The sequence below is a fragment of the Aplidium turbinatum genome, chromosome 12 (genome assembly GCF_918807975.1).
Source record: "Aplidium turbinatum chromosome 12, kaAplTurb1.1, whole genome shotgun sequence".
NCBI lineage: Eukaryota > Metazoa > Chordata > Ascidiacea > Aplousobranchia > Polyclinidae > Aplidium > Aplidium turbinatum.
The window spans coordinates 10,457,227-10,482,276 of record NC_137483.1 but is presented as its reverse complement, the minus strand read 5'-3'; the positions used below and the strand labels follow the sequence as shown (position 1 = coordinate 10,482,276).

General features: G+C 38.7%; 1 protein-coding gene across 1 annotated transcript; it reads right to left on the bottom strand.

Moving 5' to 3' along the window:
- Window positions 1-240: 240 nt before the first annotated feature.
- LOC145781127 (uncharacterized) lies at window positions 241-25,050 on the bottom strand. The gene is made up of 17 exons (XM_082592886.1): window positions 24,927-25,050; window positions 23,534-23,633; window positions 19,804-19,902; window positions 19,427-19,564; window positions 18,920-19,159; window positions 17,262-17,448; window positions 15,039-15,188; window positions 14,091-14,340; window positions 13,326-13,457; window positions 12,738-12,976; window positions 11,904-12,108; window positions 7,615-7,703; window positions 6,818-7,009; window positions 6,070-6,197; window positions 5,602-5,825; window positions 4,658-4,839; window positions 241-3,796 (listed from the first exon to the last, which is right to left on the bottom strand). The coding sequence occupies exons 1-17, from the start codon at window positions 25,004-25,006 to the stop codon at window positions 1,644-1,646; spliced, it is 4,788 nt and encodes a 1,595-aa protein (XP_082449012.1). The 5' UTR covers window positions 25,007-25,050; the 3' UTR covers window positions 241-1,643.

Here is a 25,050-nt window from a genome sequence, read left to right as displayed (position 1 = left end):
AACGCGCAAAGCCGAATCAACCGAACTAGAAGTCAAGAGGCTGTTTGTTGTGAAACACGCCAAATGTAAATAAAGGGACTACCACAATGAAAACGTTCTTTCCATTGTCGCTTCTGAGGATAGGATTTCCTTTCACCATAAACTGCAATGTCTTTTGACAATGTTACAACAACATCAACTTTTCTAACAAAAGCTGGAGCTTCGCAAACTTTCATTCACGTGTCACCCAACTGCTTTCAAGTCACGACATGTATTTTTTTGTCAATACCATTGCGCAACAGACATTCAACTTGGTTTTATTCAACCTATGCTAAAATAGTAGTACCATACATATCGACATTTCATTGAACAACAGCGAAAGGAAAAAGATTGTTATTATAGACACATTTTTGTTCACTAAGAACTTGTTGCAGTGCAAGCTGCAAATCTATTTCACGTATTGGAACTGTGAAAATACGTGAACAAGGTTGTGGAAATCACAGGGGGTTCCTTGTCGAAAACCTCATCAAAACAGGGTTAAATCAGCCCAAAAGGCATTGAAGGTAAAAAGCGTTTTAGTTGTCATTCGAGGGATTCTTCCTTGCACCTAAACAATGTACATAGGATGGCGAAGGAAAGTCAGTTTTGGAAATGTGAATATGTATTCATAGCTCGCCAGTATATACAACCACGGCAGTGACAGGCTGTTCAAAAATAATATGACACTATTATCTTAATATACTTCAACCCCTAGTGACCCCATACATATTACATCCTATTTACCTTACGCAACTTGACAATTATGAAAACCTCCACCCCCGAAAGTATCATAAATATTAAACAGCCAGGGCACGGTCGTTTTGGAGAATCATCGCGTTTTTGAGAACACATGTATGTAAACAAATGGGTACAAAAATACACGATTGTATTATGTTGCAAAATATGAAACAAATGCATTGCTTAAAGTTAACTTTCCAATATCATAAAAAGCATTCAGTACCACACTTAAGTGAAGCAATCAGATATGTGATACTGTGCAGCAAACGCAATGCTGTACCAACATTATACAAAAACAAACAGATTTTCCGGTCACAGTGTAAAGCAGCGTGTTAGGCGATCATCTAAAATACCGCATTTGTTGTTAGGTATCATTTTCTGCCAACTCTACGGCTAATTTGCTGATAAAAAAAAAGGAACAAGACAAAGAACGATATACGAATCAGTAACCTCGAGGAGCGCAGCGTTTTAGTGGTTTATTGAAAGAATTTAGCTTCACATAAAAATAGATACTTTGGAATGAAAAAGCAGTATGGTTCATGTGCAATAAAATAAATACGGTTTTTAAGGAACGCTGCAGTTTGTTTCAATGCCACGATTAAAACAATATTACGTTACGGAAAGCGACGGTAAAACAATGATGTTCAGAACAGTTGTGCAGCATGGAGTTGCACTAAAAAAACAACAGCTCAGAGGAAACCTGAACATGGGAGGCATTCAGGCTGCATGCTGAAACGGCAGTTAGTTCGCTTATCTCAGTCCATATTATTCGCTATGCTGAGAATCTGCGCTTAATTAAAATCAAGGGATTGGGATGTTTTCAAAGGAGCAACTGATTGAGAACACAATACTGGCTTGGTACGTTTTGCAAATCCCTCTCGGCGCTACTACACCCAAGACAAAGCAGTCGAAGTTTGAGACATGGATGTAACGGGACCGTGTCTGGCAGGCATGTTGATAAAAGGTTCGCTATGAGTGGCGTTTGATGGAGCACTGCGTCTCTGTATGTAAGGTTGGTGATTGTCATAGGTAAAGTTGGTATACGCGTTTCCAGTAACATTGTTTTGGGTCATTCCCTCTGCGTAAGATGCCCTGGGATTTGCTGGATATTTCGGCCAATCGTCTTGCTGTTGGTGCCGAGTGACGTGGCTATGACTTTCATATTGCTCAAAGCTTTGTTGGTGGTAATAAGGTTGAATCGACGGCTCTCTGCTGTATTGGCGGTATGCGTTCGTAGCATTAGCGTTATATTGGAATGTATCGGAACCACTTCGCCATTTCTCGTAAGTACGGTTTTCATATGCAATGCCCGTTCTGCTGCCACTACCTCCAGTGCTGTGCCGCATCGGTTTCAGATAACGCGGCATTGGCTGAGGCGGAATGGAACCACTGGGAGCCACCTTATGGTGTCTCGGAGGAGCTATATCATCACATGATGGGTCCAGATCATCTCCAACGGAGTAAGACCGAATGTGTTTTCTAGAAGCAGGAAAGGGATGATTCACAGACGATTGGGGGCTTTCTGTGTAGTCTGGCCTTTTCTTGGACGCATTTTTGACGTGGTGGTGACGGCCAGACACCTGAGAGCTTTGGAAATGATCCGAATGCGCGCTACCCTGCGGCCTTTCCCCATACAACTGCACGTCATCACTTTGTGATCGGTTATGCGTGACGGAGGTCGGTGATGATTGATCGGGGTGGAATCCATGAGGATGGCTTTGCTCATACCTTGGTGAAACGTAAGTCCCGTGGTAGTCATCTCTCTGTTTTCCTTCGGGGTTGAACGTGTCTAACCGTGACTGACCAGCTGAACGCTTTACAAGGCCAACTTGGCTATCGTGTCTAGGATTATCTTGATCGGGAGTAAAAAACTTCGCACGAGAGCGGTACAAGTCATTTTGCGTTGTTTTTCGCTCCTCGTAATGACTGAATTGGCCAGAATTGGTTCCGACTTGTGTAGGTGAGTAGGGAGGGGGTTGGACTTGCACGTTTGGGGAGAGGTCTCGTTCACGAGAACCACTGCGGGGCTTGTAAGCCTGGCTGTTGTGGTAAGTAGAGGCAGTGACTGGTTCTATATTCGACATAACCTGTCCTTGGGCTGCTACACTTTCGTTGTCTACGTTACTGCCTACCAGGGCTATAAAAGATCCGTAGTGATGAGATTCCTTTGTCAACGTTGGTTGGTCTGTGTTGTTGAAGACTTGCACACTGATTTGTCGACTTGATTCGGTAGGTGTAGTTTTCCTGGTGGAACCAGAACTTTCTGGAATTGCATTATCAAGTTTTCTATTATCACTTGAGATGCAGTTTTCACTCATTGCAAGACTAGTGCTTTGACTACCACCGGGAGAGTTTCTTTTCGTACCTAAAGGATTTTGTTTTACAGAACGCTGTTTGTCGACGTCACATGGCTCGTTACGGGTTGGCTTATTAGGCGGCTTGGACTTTTTTCCGATCAAGCCCAACTTTTCCGCAGCTGAAATGCGCCTTGATTTGGTGGCATCATGTGAAGTGGCGTTTTCCGATAGGCAATCGGCTGTGAGCATGTCCAAGCTGCTGATGAAAGTGTCGCCTCGTTTACCTGTGGCAATCTTATTGTTATTGAAACTTTTATTGACGATGCATTCGCTGGTTGTGAAAGTGTTGCCATGGTCTTTTCTCAACATGGACGAACCAGACGCAATTCCTTGAGACGTGTAAGATGGAAACACACTTTCTGCTGCTGTGTCCTCAAACGGTTTCGGCGGGTGAATCGACAACGAGTTTGCGAAATGTGTTTTGGAACCGAAATCTTGTTCCTTGTCACCGATCGGGAAAGATCGAGGCGTCAAAGTCGAAACCGCGGCAAACATCGATTCGCCGTGCAGGGATTGTACTGACGCCACTCGTCTAACAGCCACCGTGACGTTCGAGAATGACGTTGGGGAACTACCGGATGTTGGAGGTTGGTCGTTATTGACAACGTTAGGTAGGTCGTTAGGATCATCTTCTTCGGGATTAGTTTCCTCCTCAAAAACTCCTCCAGGAGGAAACTTAGGGGCTAAAAACAAGAAAACGTTAAGAAAAAACAATTACACAAACGTTGTGTTAAGACGACAGAACGACAAAGTGGGTTAGGGTTAGTAACATGTGACCATGGTTCCACACCTCGTACAGTTACATTTAAAGAACATTTTCTCTAGAGTTTAAGAAGTTGTCTGTGAGATGTGAGGGCGTGTCTGTAGAAATGCAGATTTGGTTGATAAAAACTGACCAAAATAAACAAAGGACTGGCACTCAATGTGCAGTTAAAGTATGAGGAACACAACTCGTGCTCGAAACCAAGCGTCAGCTGAAGAATATTGTATGAAAACTTTTTCTCTCGCACCCTACAATGCACACATAATTTCGTTAGCAATGATTTTAGCAGCGAAGCCTTCAGCTGCAGTGACGTCGAGATTAAATCGAGTTTGATCTACTACACAACTTCCTATCAAACTTTAGTTCAGGGACGTACTAACTCAAATATTTTTTGTGACAGCACGCGAAAGTCAACTCATGTTTTATACTGCAAAAAGAGGTGTTGTAGGTAGTGAGGAACTATATCCTAAAATAAAGTTGAAAGCAACCGCTTGAAAAAATTTGTATATGTTGGAAACTTCGGTTTCTTGAATTCGAATGCTGTGGAATTCGCGTAAATTGCATCTTCAATGCACATTTTTCTGAATCCAAACAATGTTTAATCGTAAGCAGAGCTGTTAGATTTTTTTTGATGAAAAGAAAAAAATTCTCTTCTAAAAATTTAATTTGGCAGAAAATAAAACAAAATGCAGACGGAGAAATTTAGTAACAAAACGAAATCGCGAACAGTTCCAAGCCTTAGTGGTCGGTAAAACATTGAACTGGATACAAATTTACAGACCTTGCTTTACTGGAGAGTATAGATGAGCTGGCCGGTAACTTAGAGGATCGAAATCCAATCCATTCTCTCCCATGACTCCTGGGAAGTTAGAATCCAAACCAGAAAATGGGTTAGGACTGCTGCTCCGAGCCACCGACTCAACAGGAAGAGATAATGTCGCTGGAGGATCTTTCGTAGATTTCCTACAAAATCGATAAACTTAGGTCAATGCCGTATCGCCATCCTTATGCTCGAGCTTATCTCGTTAATGACAAAATTGCGTCGAAATTCTCACACAGTATCTAAGAGTCTGGAGGCCGCATCACTGTGCAACTGCCCGAGCTGAAGCATTGATCAAGAATCGTCTTGCGTTTACAATAGGATTTGCTGTCGCCCACGCGTCTACTGTCCACCACCCCGGACAGCAAATCATCCATTTTTTTAACATAATGACTGATTTGCTGTCTGGGATATTAGAAGTTTCAAGAGTAATAACATTGTTAAAAAGGTTATTTCAAGCCTTAGATTGATTTACAAGTGCAAGAGCTAAGTCATTTGCAAACGATAATTCTGCAAATACAATTGGATTCGAGTCTCCTACAAGTTAACAGTCGTGAACTGCGCAAATGGCAATTGAGCAAGCGACAACAGAGATAGCAACATTTCAGCAAGTGGTTCAAGTCGGCAAATGATGAAACTGAGCAAGTAACAACTGAGCAAGCCAAAACTTAAAATGTCACAAGTCAACAAATTCAGTTTAGCAAGCGATAACCAAGCAAGTCTGATGCTAGCTGAAAATCTCATTTGCTATCTTGGACAGTAGTTGAAATGCACTTGCTGCTCAAGTTGTCGCATGCCGAGTAGTCTGACGACCATTGCATTCACTGTATCTTAGGCATTAGAAGCCTCGAAAGTAAACAATTTTTTGCAAAACGTTTCAAAAGATTTTTTGTTTCATTTCTAACCTTGGGTTGACTTTTCGAAAAGTTATATGGAAAGAATAATCGTCTGGAGTCTTGACGTCGAATTCACTATAAACCCCGCCAGCGGGCCTCGACTGCCTCGTGTTGCTGGCTTTGTGATGAGGAGAGTTGGTTTTGTCTCGGAGTCGGACTGGTGAGTTCGTAGAGGAATTACTTGGATGGGGCGTCTGGGGCTCAGGGTGGTTCCTATCTGATGGGATATTTTCCTGAAATGCAAACCTTGATTAAAAAAACTGATCATAAAAATTATTGAAGACTTACCTCAAAGAGACGTGTCAAAGGTTCAAGAACAGCTCAGCCCCAAAAATGTGCAATCGCAAAGCACGTCAACAGAGTGTTAGTGATTTTACAGCTGTTTAGTTATCAAGAATAGAAAGCTTTCATTCTTATATCTTCTCTCGTGAAGAGCTTTTTTCAGCAATTGAAGCAACGAAAATTAACAACCTGTACCTCATAAGACACGGCATGGTTCAAGGTTGGTCTAGCAAATTCTAAATCTCCTTCGGTGTTGGATCGCTTTCGTTGGGCGCTGTGAGATGAGACCAGCGAGTCGTCGCTCTGGGTTCGGCGCAGTGAAGCTGTGCGCAAACAGTACAACATTATAGAGTTGATTCGATTGTTAAGGATATCATATACCGCGTCAGGCGCACTTGCGACAAGATAAACTGCAAATGCAGGGTGTGGCTTTTGAAAGTGCCTGGAGTAAGCATTGGAAAAAGTGCTTTTGACAGTCACCTAAACGTTATTGTAACTTTGGAATGTCAGATATCAGTTTCACGACATGCAAAACTTTTCAATTTAAAAGTAACTAAGTCCTGTCTCCAATTTGAGAACTTGGCACTTTTAAAATTACACTCTTCAATTGTGCTTTTATTTTACATTTGACACCACAACACATACAATGCCAACGATAGTACTACTGTTTGGTGCGGCTATTCAAATGTAGCGTTAAGGAGTAACCTAAAACAGTTGCCCAACAAACGAAGTATAACTGCTAGCCTAGCCAGCATAGTTTAAAATACAAATAGTACCAAAGAAAAAATAATTGTTTCTTGAAGACTAAAACGCTCACGCTTACCCAGCTAGCAGGTTGCGTTTTCTTGTTCAACGTCTGACAAGGTGGCAATAATGTAAGGACGGCAACCTTTTTAATTGGGTGTGATTCTCATAGCGCTTCAATATCATTGTAACAACATACCCTGTCTGGAAACGGCTTGATTCTGTTGGGCTGGCTTCTTCAGCAGACTACCAAGCTTAACTTTCCATCCTGAGCCTTGTGACGTGGCGGTGGATGTATTCAACTTCGTGACGATTGACTCTTCGGGCCAAGCTTCGTGAGGTTTCGGAATAGTTCGGCTCGGCTCGGAATAGCTGGCTGCGTGACGGTGTCCTGCAAGGAGTAAAATGTCGACATTCTCCTTAAGTACGGGACCATTCATCAAATGAAGTTTAGTCAATTGAAAACAACTCTTAAACCTTACGGGTCATATTTGCACTTGAAATACACGCTGTAACGTTAATTTTGCATCAAATGCATTTAAAATTGTTTGCCAATCACTAATTTCCAATCGAAATTCGAGACCAAAACTCACGAGACATTGCATTAATAATACACAACTTTAGTCCAATACGTAGCAACCATAACGGTTAAACTTGTAACGTTTTTGTTGCAGTCTGAGTTTGAATAATGTTATTCCATCTAATTACTTTGTTTTCGACATCTGTTTATACAATAACTACAAGATTCCTTCTCCCAAAGTTGTACGATTATTGAAAACATGTTGGAACGTGTGATTAGGATTACGCTAAGCCCAGATTTTACGTCGTTGATCTGCTGCAGAATTGTTAAAAGTTAAGACAGTATTTCGTCAAGAAACACAATGCCTTATTTATTTTTAGTACATTACGAGACAATAAAGCTTAAGCAGTAAGCAAGTCAGACTTCTTCGATGTGGTCTGTACAGGGATTTAGCGAAATTCAATCTCAGGCTTCACCTTGCTTTTTGGCAGATCGCAACGCCGGATGAGGGGAATTCGATCCATAAGCGTTGGGTGTGGACGCCCCTTTTTTGTGGTGACGTTTCCTTCAAGAAAAACAAGCAAATGAGTGAATTATCAGAAACAAATTTTTCAAAAGCCACTTAACATAAACTTTTGGAATGCAAGCATAGCCATCTTCAGTTAGAACACAAAGAAGGTCATGAATGTACACGATAAAAAATCGTCAGGTTTCACAAATTTTTACTTCATATTTTCAAATCATAGAAATACTGTTTCCACTTACTAGCACCGAAGAGAAGTGTGTGGACGATATACCGATCTCGCAGATATATCAAGCAAAGGCATGCAAATTAATTTCAAAAATAGTGTAGCGGAGACAAAAGAAGGATACAACACACAGCACAGCAAACCAACCGTTTTTTTTTTACATTGATTCAACGTCTGCAGACGTTGAATCAATGTAAAAAATAGTTGGTTTTCTGTCTGGGAGAGCACAGCCTTTGTCTTTGTTGGCAACACCATGCAAAGCAACAACCATAGGTTTGAAGACTTCAAGCCGACATAACTAATAGCAACCGGGGCACCATCACAGTAAGCAAAAGTAGTCATTTTTACATTGATTCAACGTCTGCAGAATGAATGTAAAAATGGCCAACTTTTCTAATTGGGATCCCGCAGGTCAGCCAGGACATTAATCAATTGCTTGTCCACGAAAATCACAAAATCTTCGTCCATTTGGCGACGAGTGGCCTTTGATTAGGATACCATAACGAAACTTATTACCCAGAGCAGAAACGTTGCCGTTTTTACGTCGTTTCAACGTTTGGTGACGTTGCAAAAACTACAACGTTTGCTGATTATCTGTTTTTATTAGCAAGCTCATTCAGAAAAGTTGCTACTGAGGAAGAAAATAGAAGAAAAAATTGATTACAATTTGCAAAAAGCACCGGAGTCAGTACCCTCTGTTAATATACTACCAGTAGTAACTTGTTCAAACACACACCGATGGGAATGAAGTGGCATTAAATGCCAGAAAAGTTCAAATAAAAAACAACATTAAAAGTAAGTTAGGTTCTACGTTGAAAGCTTTTCTAAAATTAGTATTCAACCGAAAATAGAACAGAAATGCACATTGGAGAGTGTGGTTGAGAATCCAAGAATTTGAAATCAGATTTTTAGCTTTTAATTAAGTTAGTGCCCGTACTAAACCAAAAATCATACCATGATTAAAGTTTAGCCACATTGGTCAGTTTTTTTTCCGATCCTGACTGGATTTTACTGACTTATAGCAGTTTTGGTGAATAGGAAAGTTGCTTGTGGTGTCAAAAGTTAGCGAAAATTACAGATTTTTCTTCTTTAAGTCTTCTTATTTCATACAAATTGAAAGGTTTGATATTTGCAGAAACCTATTGATGATGGCTTGTCCAACGTGCATTTCTCTAACCCAGTCGGTAAACCAGTTCTTTTCTACATTGGTTTAACGCCTTGACCAATGTACAAAAGAGCTCGATTTTCTGACAAGGACGAATTTTCAAACCATTCGAGACACACCAAGGCCTAATACAGTGATCAAAAATTAGTCAATTACAAGATTTGATTGCAAAATTTCAACTACAAAAGGGTAAAAAAAAGATAAGAAAAAGAAAAGAAAATGATTAAAGTTGCGAAGATTTTCTGCGAGATTCTTTGTCAAGATCTTCAGCGGTTCCACCGTTTTCATTAGGGTCGGTAATAAGTCGACTTATTGTAATTTGTCGATTCCGACGCTTTTGCGAGTCCCCATATGATCGTCGCCTGCATTGTACAAGCACATTGGGAATTCTGTGATTATCGCATCGATTTAACGTCGTTAGACGATGAATCGATGAAAAGAGCAACACAAGGAAGTTAGTTTGGTCTTGGTGAGAAAGATAGCTTATGAGCCATGTATAAAATAAGATGTTTCTATGCGAAGTATTAAAGACATTCATTTCTACGAGTAGACACAGTGACATTCTTATGGATGCGTTGCAATCGTGTTAAAAATGTTTCTCAAATGTCTGCCTGCCAGACGTGCCAACACAGTCAAAAAACTCCGTCCTTATATGGTAAAACAACGTCAATCCATGTTGAACGAATGAAAAATGCTGAAACTGAAAAAAACGATGAATCTAAAAGAATTTACATAATTTAATAACAGTGTTATGAAAACTGGCCCACAAAACTGGATGTTGCTGATTGAACAAACAGAAAATTAAAATTCATGTCATTCAACTTTCTGTAGTCCTCATACGAACTGTTATCCACAAATGCACAGTAAAGTTTCTATACCATCAATCCCAGACAGCAAAATCCGTCATTTTTACATTGATTCAATGTCTGCAGATGTTGAATCAATGTAAACATGACATATTTTGCTGGCTGGAAACGGGCATATCATGTCGCTAATGAACATTTGTGGCAAAAAGTTAGTTTAAAGAAGTGAAGCAGGTTCAGAACCATCTAACTAACGCTGTTAGTGACCACCCAGTTAGCAAAATTGGTCATTTTTACATTGATTAGACGTTGAATCAATGTAAAAATGACCAATTTTGCTAACTGGGAAGGACATGTTCCGTGAAAGGGCATTATAGCAATGTTAAATGTTAACTCAAACCTAGTGCTAATTAGGCATGGTAGGTTAACAGCAAGTCAATAACGACACACTGAGAAGTTCCCAGCAAGCAAATCAGTTCTTTTTTGACATGGATTCAACGTCTACAGACGTTAAATCAATGGAAAGATAGACTGATTTACAGGCTGGATTCATATGCATCTGAAATCTTTCCAAAAAATAACGACTTACAATGCTATCTTCACGAAGCAAAAACCAGTTGTAATTTTTGAATAAACAAAATTTGCATTTTTTCATAATTTGAAAAACTGTTGATATAGATTTTCTAACAAGTGGAGATTTGTACAGACTTTAGATCATGATTTCTTTTCATTTTCTATGCCTCGGAGGAGAGCGAATTGAATGCCTGTCTACATGGCGGTAGACAAGGATTCGAAGCAAACACTGAATTGTACAACCAATGTAGCAAAGGCTAGTTTTTCTCACTAATAAAGTTATTTCCACTAAGAACAATAATAATGAATACAACCTCCTGATTTGTCAATGTCCCTGTTGCAGGCCAAATTACCGATGTATTACATGCTACAGCCATTCAAGAAAGCACTGAGAAAGCTATTCAAGTAAGTAACTTTACTACAGCGAGAATCAAATTTGATTTTTGCAGAAAATGAACGTCGCAAAAAGTCAAAGCCAGAACACCACTGTTTTTGTTGCTGTGCATTTCGGCAGGGCTTCCATTGACGGTAGACCGAAATTAGAAACCTTTTTTTTTGTATGAACCAAAGCAAAACGTATCAAAACAAGTTTTTAACTATTGCATTAACTTGTTAATTTATACCTTTCCAAAACAATATTATTGTCACATTGACTTGATATTGTTTGCCGCCAGTCGGTGTGAAACAACTTGAAATAATACAACTTATCTTTGGTAGCAATAATCCATTATTTATGAGATTATTGCATTATTTTTTTCGTGGCCACTTTTCTTTAAAAATCAATGAAAGTCCCAAGAGCCCGAAGCTACTTGTCTATCACTACAACACACAATTCCAAGCCATCGACCATCAAAAATGTTTTTGAAACATGTTTTCATATTTACAAGCCATGACCGAATGCGACGCTTCACAACATGACATGCCGCTTTGCAAATTAGCCGTTACAAAATTACATTCACAAATGGTTACGATTTTGACTTGCTTTTTCTTGGAAAAAGAAACACTGGCAAGTTTACAGTTTAGTCTCAACTAAAATATGCATGCAAAAACAAAAAGTTATGTTGTGACAAACAGGTAAAACCAGCTTGCTACAACTGTCAATCCTTCTGGGTTTCATTTTTCTCGGAACAAAGAGGACGGATTGAGCTTCAAGACAATTGCGTAAAACAATGTTCCGGATATAATAACGGAAAAATGATCAACAACCCAGACAGCAAATCAATCGTTTTTTTACATCGATTCAACGTCTGCAGAAGTTGAATCGATGTAAAAGAACGACTGATTTGCTGTCTGGGAAGAACCATCTTTTGTGGTGGGTGACTGCACAATGCACATTCCTAATTCACTGTTTACATACATTAAATCAACATAAAATAACAACAAAATCGGGTTATTGAAACGGTTACTAGTTGAAGAAGACTTGAAAAAAAAACGAAACGGAGATTAAACACACTTTGGGCAAGTTTAACAATTACCTTCTTTCATTTGACGACGACTTTCCGCTTTCTGAAGACTGCCGCATCCGCACTCCGGATACGGATGTTTCCGACGCAAACGACGTTCCTTCTGATGACACAGGGGTCACAATCCCGGATTTTGACCGGGCCTGTGCTTCTTCTAAACTAATCAACTTGGGAGTGGGAAGGACCATCAAGGAACGAGGCCGTGGTGGTTTATGATCTGGAATCGATAAACAAAAAATAGCTATCTTGTTTGTGACCTCTGAAGGCAATTGAGCAGGCTACCCCAGACAGCAAAACCCGTCATTTTTACATTGAATCAACGTCTGCTTTTCGTTGACAGGCCGATGAATACGAATACACAATAACCTCCGAGTACCGTTTCGCGACATTATTTTCGCATAACAATGACACGCATTTCCACATACAGTTTCGAGTATGTATGACAATTTGCAGAGCGATTGTTGAAAAAATGTCCAAAGTTGGCTTGATGTTGTTGCTCACGATATTGCAACTGTCATTTGCAATTTTTGAATCACGTGCCTTCAATTAGTCTCATTAGTTCCATACAGCTTTAGCTTGGATGCCATACGCCTGTCCTGCTTTGTGCATTCCTGTCTAGCAAAATTTTGGTCATTTTTGCGTTGATTTAACGTTTGATCAACGTAAGAAATAACAATTTTGTTAACTGGTTTTGTCATTCCAGCGCAGCTGAAGAGAGGCTCACGAAAATAAGTCTTTATGTATGCCACCAGTTAGCGAAAGACGTCTTTTTACATTAATTCAACGTCTGTCGCCGAAACATGCAAAAATAACGGATTTCACTGTCTGATTCATCATCATCATCACCTGCATCGTATTGCATCGTTTGCAACTTTTCGCTGAAAAGCAAATCGCCGTTGACTAAAAGAAATTCAGTGACAACGGATTGGACCCGCGCCTCCGTGAAAGCAGCGAGTCCGGCTTCAATTTCTCTTGAACGAAGAAGGTTTGGTGCCCAGACGATGGCGAGATTCCTGAAGTGCATTGAGGTGTGCTGGTCGTGGTTGGCCATGAACCTCAAGTGGTTGATCAAGTGTCGTAACGTTCTGGAATAAGACGTCACAATGTTGGCAGGAAAACCATTCACCTTGACAAATGAGAGTATGAACTCGCCTATTAGAACTTTATACAATTTATCACAAGACCAAGACGATAGATAGCAGTAACAGCTAAACGTTACTTCCACACTTATAAATGAACGCTTTCATGGAATTAAACTTTACATTTCAAAAAGAAATATTCGCTGAATGGTCAAATATCAAGGACAGGCCGTTGTACATATCACCTCATGGTGTGGACAGCCTGGTTTCCATTGATGATGACACCAGGCAGTGGTTAACCGACAGGTGCCCTAATATTTAGCGACAATACAAGAGAAGAAGAGTTGTAACGTACCGGTAGTGCGGAGGGGGAAGCTGCTGTATGGCGTCGTGAACTTTTAGCAATCTCTCTTCCGCTTCGTAATCGGAAACAGCGCTTGCAAACCGATTGTAGAGTTGATACGTCAGAAGTGGGTTTGGTAATTCTCTGGGCAGAAAATGTGCTTTTTATTGCGGGGTTTTTGTGGCGATTTGAATGTTTGGAAATTGATGTTTAATAAAGAAGGTACTGGTCAGAAGCACTTTACATGCCAAAGTATGCTTGCTTGAGTAAAAACAGTAAAGCGTAACACCTCATATAAGTTAAAAACATTTGTCAATTCAGAAAAATCACCAGATATCTGACACTGTAACTGATGAAAGTGCTTTTTTTGCCAATTATGGACTTGGCCTTTTCAACAGAGCATGCACCAATTAACTGAAATATGGAAGGCAAATGCCGGATGCAAAAATCTGTTTTTAAACATTATTTCTTTATTTAAACATCGAATTTGGGGGTCTGCTACTATTCGGTGAGTCCGATTCGGTGAGTCTGATTCGGTGAGTTCCTAACCTCTAACCCTAAAACGGCAATGATAATTAGGCTACGGTACCAGATAATTTAAAAAAAAAAATTGAAAAAATCACCGAATAGAGATCGGACTCACCGAAACGGGCCATTCTGGAATTTGGGACGCAAAAGGATAAATTCTCGGTCCTAGACGCTCAAAAAAAGAAGATCCTTTATATACGAAATCATTTCGAATTGATACGACATCATTTTGGGTAGCATTAAACTTACCTAAAGTATAACTTGCAGAGACCAGCCACGCTATGTGGGTCACAGGTCAGATTTCCCTCACGGGCCATGCCTGGTACATGGCTGAGCTTTGGCAGGCCAATAATATCCTTTTCCAAGTCGGGCCGCCGATCTGAGTCAAACTCGTATCTTAGGTGCCTGATGTGGGAGGCGACACCGGAGATGCGATACACGCCATCAACCACGCCGTGTCTCTCCACAAAGCGAGTGCAATCGGAAACAACGGCAGGTACTGCAACAAGTGTCGGACGTTAATACGATTAGACAGATGCACGTGATTCAGTTAGAGATAAATGCCTGGGCAGCAAAATCCGCCATTTTTACATCGATTCAAGGTCTGCAGACGTTGAATCAACGTAAAAATGAAGGATTTTGCTGTTTGTGTAAGTAGGCGGCGTAGTGTGGAGGTCGAATATTATTTGTTGAAATTTGAGCAATGGGGAATGGGAATTTGATGAAGTCAGTATCTTGAAGTACCAACAGTAGGCTACTTTGGTTGCTGGTAGTTGCCGAAGCCAACAGCAAGCTATCTACTGTATGTTTTCAGGCTGTGTAGTCGTTTAATCACCGATTTAGGCTGCTTTACAAGCATTAGGATTCTAAGCAAAACCTGAAGAAAATTGTTTTGATGATATGCCATTGCAACGCACTATTCACGTGATGCTAATGTCAATGATTCTGTGATTATGTTTTCTAAGCACGTGGAATTCCATATATGACTTCGGTTAGTCAATTTAGTACGACTGTGAGGTCTTACATGCTGATATCCACAACCATATCCCTCAGTATTTTATGGAAGTTTGCGAAAACATATCACGATCCGTAATGCATTTTTTGAGTTGATATTATGTATTTCTTCAAAGCTGTATTAGCAATTAGCATGGGTTGTAATTTTATCAATCAATTAACACGTGACAACACAGAACTTGCCATCTTCGTCCGTTCTGTGCAGCAGTTCACCGAGGTCACAGCCGAACACACGCTCACGCAGGATCCCTTTCTTTTTCAAGTGTGACTTGCTCGGCCTCGTGTCCAAGAAAGATCGAAGAAAGTCCATGAATTTGCCGTGTTTTTTCGCAACTGTGAGGTCAAAAAAGTCAAAATTATTCACTCGGGGCAATTGACAAGATGATGATGTTGTTTCGCCGGTTAATGATGCAGCCGCCCGGCCATGTTCTCGGTTTTGAAAAATTGACACACGACCTTGATAAAAACAGCTGGATTTAGGAAACATCGAAAAAAAAGTGACAAGGTTCTTTTCTCGGAGCATTGGTAAAACACAAACAATGCTTTCTTATTGCAAAAACCAAATGCTGGCAATAACCGTAGCGACGCCAGCACTGTTTCAGCTAAAAGCGCACTGCCCAGTCTACGGGCGTTGCATCAACGTAAAAAGATGACTGATTTGTTGCTTATGTGGAAATCTCCACAAAAGCAGCTATCATTGCGGCAACAAGAAAGAAAATTATCGATCGCCAGAATAAAATACCAGAGCAAAGGGGAGGGTTTAATCATGGCGACGCAGTTAATTAAACAAAGCACGCAGGCGAATGTGTGTTTTACATTAAATTGCATTCCAACAAATCAGCAGCGGCTTGCCATCTAAACAGCGGCGCATATCAAGGTCAGTGTGCATTTGTGGTAAAAACCCTTTCGAACCAATGGTGGAACTGACAGAAAAGAACAACAAATTCCAAAACTAACTGTTAAATTGACTTTTTTTTACAACCAGTCGAACAACTGACACGGTGACAAAACTTACTAGTTATCCAAATATGCAGTAAGACATTGAGAGAAACGATGTGACACCGTTCTTAATCACCTTACATCAAGCACCAGTATTAAAGAAATAAATATTTATGCGATCGCGGTTGTTTGGGCTGATGCAATTGACGGTCTGAATTTGTGGAATGCCAAGGACTGGTGTTTTAATTCAATAATGCGTCGAAAAGGAAAGGCTAGAGAGCAGACCAAACTCGAGTGAGAACCATACACAATACAAAACAACGAGTGATAAATGCATTACTGGAAGCGACGCACGATCTACAGATGAAGAATATCTTAAAATAGGAACACACAAAACGTATTCCTTAGGTCAAAACAATACTCTTCACAAAGAATTAAGACAAAAAATGTTTTCGTTGAAGAGAAATGTTTGCATTGACTTTTAGTGAGACTGGATTACTCCAACGTGTGTTTTGTTTGGAGTTCACAAAAAAAAAAAATCGCCTGTTTTTGAAAGAAAACTTTTGTTTCGAACAGTTCTTTTGGAATTTCCATTTAAAATAGGTACCGGTAGTGTTATTATCACACAGCATGCAAACAGCCTGTTTGAGGATCAACAAAATAATAACAAGTAATTTTAAAAGTAGAAACGCCTATCACAACCACGAGAAATCGAGTACAATTGTCACAATCTTGAGCAGTTTCAAGAAACGCGATGATATTTCAAATGCTGCTGATTTTACTCCTTTCGCCGGCCCGGTCTTGATTGAGCAGACCACACATAGATGGCATGCTTGCCAGAAGGCAAGAATGCCAAGAAAATAGAACTGAGTGACTCTTGCTGAGTGCTGATTGATTTATTGCTGGTTGCTGAATTTTCATTCCAAGTTAAATGAAACATGCTGAAGAATCTTAACAGTTTACAAGATATCATTTTGTACTAAATTTTGCACTTAATTCTGCCTCCTTTCTTTTCATCCACTTAATCAATTCCTTTTCAATCTGTTGTTTTGTTTAGATGAATTAAGTTATTTTCCTGACGAGGACAAAAAATTTTGCCGAGAACGTTCGAATTTATGTAGTTATCTTTTTATTTTATGAATTGTTTTTGAATTATGCAATTCAATCCTATCAAGTTGCTACCAATATTATCTGTCTGTGGCAATCAATTCCTACTCTTTAATCTAGATATCTTGGGAAAAAATAGATTTAAGAAAAAAACTGAACTCACTAAAGTATGCCGAGTGAAATCCGCTACAAATTGACCGCAATGACTTACAAAAAAATCATCAATTTCAATTTTACAGAAAGCTGCTTGAAAATACAGCGAATCTTGACCTTGCTTAATGCCGATGATAAGGATTTACTCGTTTAGTGGCAACATTCTTGAATAACAAAGAAAGACAAGCAAATCTCCAACCGACATACTTGGCTTAAGCTGAGATTGAGCTCCATAGAGTGGAGGCGAGAATGGGCGTTCGTGAGTCCCCACGACATCGGTGGCACTTTTAATGCGACGCACGCACTGGGCAGGGAAGGAACCCACTTTTAACCCCTGTTTACCCCTCCACCAACCCGTCGCTCCCATTTCAATGATTGAGACCATATCTCCAACCTGGCATAAAAAATATGTTAAACTGATGCAATGTGATGCGAAAAACAGGCACTATTAATAGGCTTTTGATTTAAGCGTAAGTTTGTGTGGTTATTGTTGAAAGTATAAGTCAAGCGCATGTTAAAATCAACCACTGTAAAATAACTTCTTGCATTCTTCTGGTAAAAGGGTCTAATTTTTTTATTTCAGCCTGTTTTTTAGACGAATTCAAATCCTTATTCAAGGAATACCAAGTGGAATACCAATTACTGCTAAAGGATGTACTCTGTCTTGCTGTGTTCAATTTAGAGATATAAATCAGTAACCAAATTTTATGCAGTACAAAAACACAGGTTTCAATGAATTTCCTTTTTGGTCATTACAGAAAGCAAATCACAAATTCGCTCTTGTGAAGTACAGTAACTCTAATAGGAATTATGAGAATGCCATTTAAATATTACTTTTAGACTTCGGAATTAAATATAACTTGCACACGATAATCTTAAAAGCTTCTTTGTTACGCCTTAATTGAACGATAAAACAGCCAAGAATGACTGTGCAGCATGACATATTCCACGCGTAAAATAAATTCTAATAGATCATGATTCGGAAAACTCATTTGCAATTTTAAGCACTAAAAATACCATTGAAGACAACACCAAAAACAGCAAGGCTAAATCAATGCTGGATGCTAATTTCAATTCAAGCAGACGACCGTATCCTTGTGATTACCACATTGCTAATATTAGTGATTTCAATGTCGTGTGGTTTTTCCATGTTGGAAGTGAAATATCACCTCCAGTCAAAGAGGGATGCAGAGTAGTTAGGTTAAGCTTATCTTTTCAAAAAGTGCGACATTTTAGCATCAATGTAATGTTAATAAGCTCCGTAAGCTCATATTTCAAGTACGAAAAAACGCATTCTAACAGAACTTGTCCGTAAAAACACACTTTTTGCATTCATTCCTAGAAGTTGTGTTTGATGGATCACGAAAAGAAAACAACTGCAAAGGATCGTGTGTTGCTCTTAATCTACGAAAGTTATTCAAGTGAAAGCTAGTCTCTCAACTATCTGAAGACTGTGAGCTTGCATCGGTTGCAATAAAAAGTACTGTGCACGGAATTTCCCACTGCACTGACATCGTGCTTGTTTGGATGTATCTAGTCACGTCGCAACGTCAAAGGATTTTTGCACTTGAGTGAACTAAAAAACACGAATAAACAATGCTTTGCATCCGGCTGGCAAAGTCTGCCCTTTTAAGATTGATTCAACGTCTGCAAACGTTGAATCAATGTCAAAAGGACGGATTTTACTAACAGGGCCATTACCAATGCAACAGGAAAACACGGCTAACGTGTTGCAACAAAGCCAGCAAAAACTTTTTTACATCGTTTCAACGACGTAAGAAACGTTGAAACTAACGTCGCTAGACGTTGAAACGATCTAAAAACGCCATTTTTTGCCGACCGAAAGTGACTTCATCTTGACTCACGTTCAAAGTTAACTCGTCATCATCACTAGCTTGATATCTTCTTACAACGCGAGCTGCTGCAACCGCAGGGATGTTGATGTCCGCAACATCCCCAAGAGCATGAGGAGCTAAGTTGTGTCCATGATTGTCGATTTCAAGCCAATGAAGAACAGGAGCGCAAAAGATTTGGCCACCACCCACGTCAATATCAATGAGATTTGATAGACAGCCGAGATAGCTTTGAAGAGCGGCTTGTATTTCCTGAACGCAACAACGGTATCTTAATCGTACAGTTGACGTCAGAATTAGATATCAGAATACGTTTTCACGTCAGAAGTCACGAAAACTGTTGTCGTCTGCAACATATAGCTTGAAATTGCTGCTAGATTTTAAAACGCATATTCCGAAGGCGGTACAGTGTAAAACTTTCATAGTTGTTTAGCATGTTATCATTAGCAGATTGGTTCTTGATTAAATTGTCAAAAAATATCACGAGTTATATAATAATGTAAGATCACGAGAACACACATGAAGAGTGCTTGTCTTCAATTCGTTTTCTTTGAGATACGGAAGGTGGGAAAACCTTCTGTCAAATACACACTCGTGAAGCCAAACATCCAAAGTTTCAAAATGGGACAAGCTTCTTCGCACAACCCAAGCATTGTCCTGTAACACAGCAAAACGCTGACATGTGCAATCATTTTCATTTCCATCGGCTATCAACCACAATTATCTCACATTTTCGAAAAGGAAATCCTGTTCATGAAAAAATTGTAGCATTCCAACAAGCGCAGTAATAATGTGCTCAGAAATGCCTTGAATGTATTTTATCTGCTTTACTGGTATGTCAAAATTTATCAGCTTGATCTGAAAACATGGATGATTTTTTTTCACATAAACCTTACCTTGCAAGTGATCCGAACACAAAAGGTTGGGTTGAACCCTTCGAGACTCAATGATCCATTTATCTTCAACCCATCCGGGGAATCTTCCAGAAACGAAACCTGGTAAAGATATTTTTACTTTCACACGCTTTGGTGAATAAAAAAACAATTCAATTGTACTACAACAACTTTTTTTTTGTAATCGCTAATCACATATTCCCCAATCAAAGACATTTCTAAATGGCTGTTTGGTTAGGAAACAAGTGCATAAGGAGTTCAAAGAACATGCATGTTAAACACTAAGATAATGAATCTTAAACTATTTTAACTGGTGAACTCCATTAGCTTCCATAAAATAAGAACGGACTTCATAATTTTCATCATTAGCAGTCATATTAGAAGGGCAGTTTCAGTCTCTTTAACAAATTTCACTAAAAATCTAACATAAAGTATGATAAAAATTTATCTCATCTCAAAAAACAAGCTTTGCTTAACAATATTAGAATTTGCACTAGGCTGTAATATACAGATTTCATTCTCATTTAGATTGCAATTTTCTCTGGAAATTTCTAGAAACTTGCATTCCCTTAAGGAAAAGCATTGTTTACAGGGTTTCGCAGCTAAAGTGGGACTTTTTCATTTTTCGATTTTCGCATATATATATGATTTTCTTTTTTATTTCTCTAATCAAGATAAAACTTTCTGCAGACAATCTTATAAAGGTACCGTATACACCGACCTCGTGCATAGGTCGACCCTTATTTTTATTTTTTGCTGAAAATCGGTGAAATGTTTATTCTCTCCTGTAAAAGTCGACTAGCTTATTCCTGGCACTGCCATTCCGTGATTCATTTCAGTATTAGCATTGACATACATACAGTGAGGAAATTTCAAAGTAAAGCAACTTAAGCTGCCCCAACCAACACGGTGTTAATAACAGCCGATAAACCACAAAACAGAAACATCACAAGTTGACTACCGGTAAATACTCGCAAACTATTAATTATATCGTAATATAAAGTAAGCCAGATATATATATAATACGCGCAATCCCCGAATGAAGTCTTCCGCTGTGAGTAGGGTTGATCGGTTTAAACCGGGACGGTTTAAACCGCCCGGTAAAAACCGGTTAAAACCTGGTTTAAACCGGGCAGTTTTGACCACCTATTGCTGGTCAAAACTGGTCAAAACCCCTTTAGTGTATGAATCAAGTTGCTTTTCAATTGAATTAAAAGTATTACCCTCCATGTTTAGTAATGATGTTCAACTATATTTTGTTTTGATCAACAATAACCTAAATGCTGGATTTGGAACAAAAAATATTCAATTTCTCTGTTTGTTTTTGATATTTCAATCAGTTGGTTATTTCATTTACTGAGAAAACTCAAATTCTAAAAATAAGTTTCTGATGAACCAAAAAATGCTTGGTAGAACGATGAACAATTTGCACAGCCAACTGAAGTACAAGAATTTATTCCAACAATTTTTTTTTATGAAAAACATCTGCCATCAAATTTTATCCAGTTAAAATAAAACAATGCGAATGCATATTCTAAGATGCTTTAAAAATTAAAGACAGGATAGTTTATGATTTGTTCTTTGAAGCAAAGTACACGTCAAGCCAAGAAAGGATTATCGGAAAAGGAACAAGTTGTGATGCCTTATGCCTATCTACTTTATGTAGAACACCTCAATTGAACAATTGGAATTAACAAGTCTCTCCAGTATATTCAAATGCTTCATTCACCAGTAAATTTCATCTTTTCTTTCTCCCTCACCTTCTCCCTCCCCTTCTACCATCTCCCTCACATTTTCAGTGATTTTCTGGCGAACATGATCAAGCAACTCATTACAGGGTTTTGACCAGTCAGGTCAGGGTTTTGACCAGTTTTGACCGGTTTAAACCTAGTTTTGACCGGTTAAAACCGCTTAGAGATCAACCCTGGCTGTGAGATCAATTATGATACAACAGTACAGATTGTTTTGTTGTCCGATGCACAAGTAACTTGTAAACAGCACCGTTTAACAGTAACCTGCTTAACCATTGTTGAATTGTGTGAAGTTGTGGGCACAAAAATCGAATAGCCCACTGTAAATAAACGCTGAGAACGGCAATGCGGTAATATAGGCAAAGCAACCAAGACTACTGTATTTAAACATCTTTTCTTTTACAACTTTTTGATTTAGTTCTCACATATTACTAGTAACTTCACCTGTCATGTTGCCATGACATGACAGTCTTTATGTTTTTGATCTTTTTTTAGAGGCAGCACTTTTCCAGCTCACTTTTAGCTCGGTTACTGGACACACATTTTTTAACGTCTTCAAGCGTTGATTTAACAAAAAAGATGATTGCTTTGCTGACTGATTTCTGTAATCAACATAGATCTGAAGGCCACTTTTTTGCTCACCTAATTCATTATTTTGTTTAATCATTTCCGCAATTGCTAAGCCAACGAAAAGCCAGTGATAAGAATTAAGAAGTCATAGGTAGGAACCGCAGTGGAGACAAAATCTTGTCATGTGTATACGTCGACCCCTGCTTTTTGAGGTGAAAATCACTTGCGAAAATCTTGACCTATACTCGAGTATTGTATAGTAATATTAAGACAAACTTCTTTAAACATGGCAGAATTAATGAAACTGACAACCATATGCGAATTGAGATGTACTGGGAACACTTCTTAGGATATTATTAAGAGCACTGGCTACTCAAAGATGACAGTTTATCGAGTTGTGACCAAGTTTGATGCCGAGGTAAGTTAAAAGAAACCTCCACAGTCTTCGAAAGCAAACAAAAACTTTTCTAGCGGGGCTGAATAGGTTGATAAAGGCAGACCCAACACAGTCGATGACAAAACTGACCAATGCCATGTCCGTCACAAAACCATCAGTAGAGTAGCCAATGAAGACTTTAGGACGAAGTCATTTGAAAAACGTCGCAGCCATCTCACTGCTCCGCTCAAGATCAATCGTCTCAAGAACAAAGGAGGCATGTTCGCACTTTTGTTGATGAGAAAAAGTTCATTGTGGACAAGGTTGCAAAACGTCAGAACACATGAGTTATTGCCCGTGACCCTTCAAAAGTTCCTTATCTGACGCAAAGCAAAAATCCTGCTTTTGTGATGGTTTTTGCAGGTGTGGCAAATGATGGCAAGAAGGTGCTTCTTTATTTCATCAAAGCTGGACTTAGAATCAACAAAATGGAGTATCTGAAAATTCTAAATGATATTTTACTGCCCTGGATTCGTAGAAACTACAATACTACCAAAGTCGTGCTTGGTCAAGACTCTGCGCAAGCGCATGCAGCAAAAACAAAGTCCACACCTATGTGAAGGAGAATCTTCCCATGTTTGGCCTAGTAGCTCTCCAGATCTGAACGTTTGTGACGATAGGCTATTCAGCACAATCTAACCTCAACTCTCTCAAAGCAGGCATTTGAAGACCGATGAAGTGAAGAGAAGTTGTTCATGGTTTCACCAAAGAACATTCAACATTATCGAAGCAAAGGGCCATCATATTTAAGAAAGTTCAAATAATAATTTTACCTAATAATAATTTTACCTTTTTCATCCTTAACATCGAGAAATTATAAAAAAAATGTAAAAGTCCCAATTTAGCTGCTGGACCCTGTATAAGTGTATAAAGATGTTCTATCACATGAAAATCATCCATAAAGTTTCAGTATCATGAATTGCATCCTTCATAAATTCATCGAACCATTCAACTTGCTGCAAATGCACACACCTACCTTAATACGACCAAAATCAATACTTTCATAATGAAAGTGGACACAATCTTCAATACGTGGAAACTTTGGTAAGGTGGAATCTTTTTCAGAATATGATTGTCTGAAAATAATTATGAAATAATGAAGTGCATACGGTAATTTTAATTTTGCCACATTTCAGTATTTTTTATATGGTTGCATTGTGCTCAGAATTAAAAAAAAATACTGAAAAAATTCAAAGCTTACATAATTCCATCGTCCAAAAAATATTTACAATGTTTTTGAAACCACTTCATTTGTAATTATTTTTCTCGTTTTGAAAGCTGCAAAATCATAAATGACTGAACCAATGTGTGCATTAATCACATACCACACAAAAGTTACAAATTTATTATAACCAAATCAATAAACAAAAAGTCTTGTTATTTTCAACATCTAATATTACATGTTCCCCTAAATAACACAGCTCAACAAAAAAAGAAAAAATTTCTGTTGCCGGGAAATGTTTCCATGGTTTTGGGTTGTTTTTGGGGAGCTGAATCCAAATATGGCATCAATTGTTTCGATTACATGTTCCCGTAAATAACACAGCTCAACAAAAAAAGAAAAAATTTGGGGAGTTTTTGGGGAGTTTTTGGGGTGTTTTTAGGTTGTTTTTGGGAAGCTGAATCCAAATATGGCATTAGTTGTTTCGATTTTCCAAATACCGAGTAGCCACAAAGATATAGGTGTCTCAACGAGTATGGTGAACTCATAATGTTATGATAAGAGCAGGTACAAACTATTCCTGAACAACAAACCCTATTATGATCAGAAAACTATAAATTGTGTTTTCACTCACCCACTAGCTGCCCAAAGGTTGTTGGGAGTAAAGAAGCTATGATAACAACAACACACTTTTATGACTGATGGATCATGCACCATGATTTACCCACTCAATGATTTACCCAAACAAGGGTTGATGAACTTTTAATTTAAAAATGCTGACCACAGAAAAATGTGACATGCCGTTTACTGCTCAGGAGAAATGTGTTTTGTGTTTCTTTCATGCTTATATCTACTACAGTACTACTATTATGTCACTTGATTTCAATTTTGACATTTTAGCACTTTTGAACCTGAAATTTGGAAATATCTAAAAAACCAGAGAGAATTCAATAAAAAACTCCATTTTCAGATTTAGCACCCCAAAATCGATGAAACATCTTTGGCATAGAAAATTGTATTGACCAGTGCATTCAATGGTGCCCGAAAATTCAAAAAACATATGAAAAGCAAAAAAATGCAAACAAAATTAACAAAGTGATTTTGAAACAATATCTATGTAGACCTAATCTTCACAATGAGCAAAAAGAGAATTTGCAAAGAAGCGATGACAATTAATGAACAATCTAAATAACATGATTATATTAACCTTCCTGTTGCTTGCGAAGAAGATAACAATCTGGAGCTTCTGCCTTTAGAAGCTGAGGCCTGGTCATTTACAAAGGGCATGATACCAATATTCACATATATGCATTCTAAATCAAATATCAAAG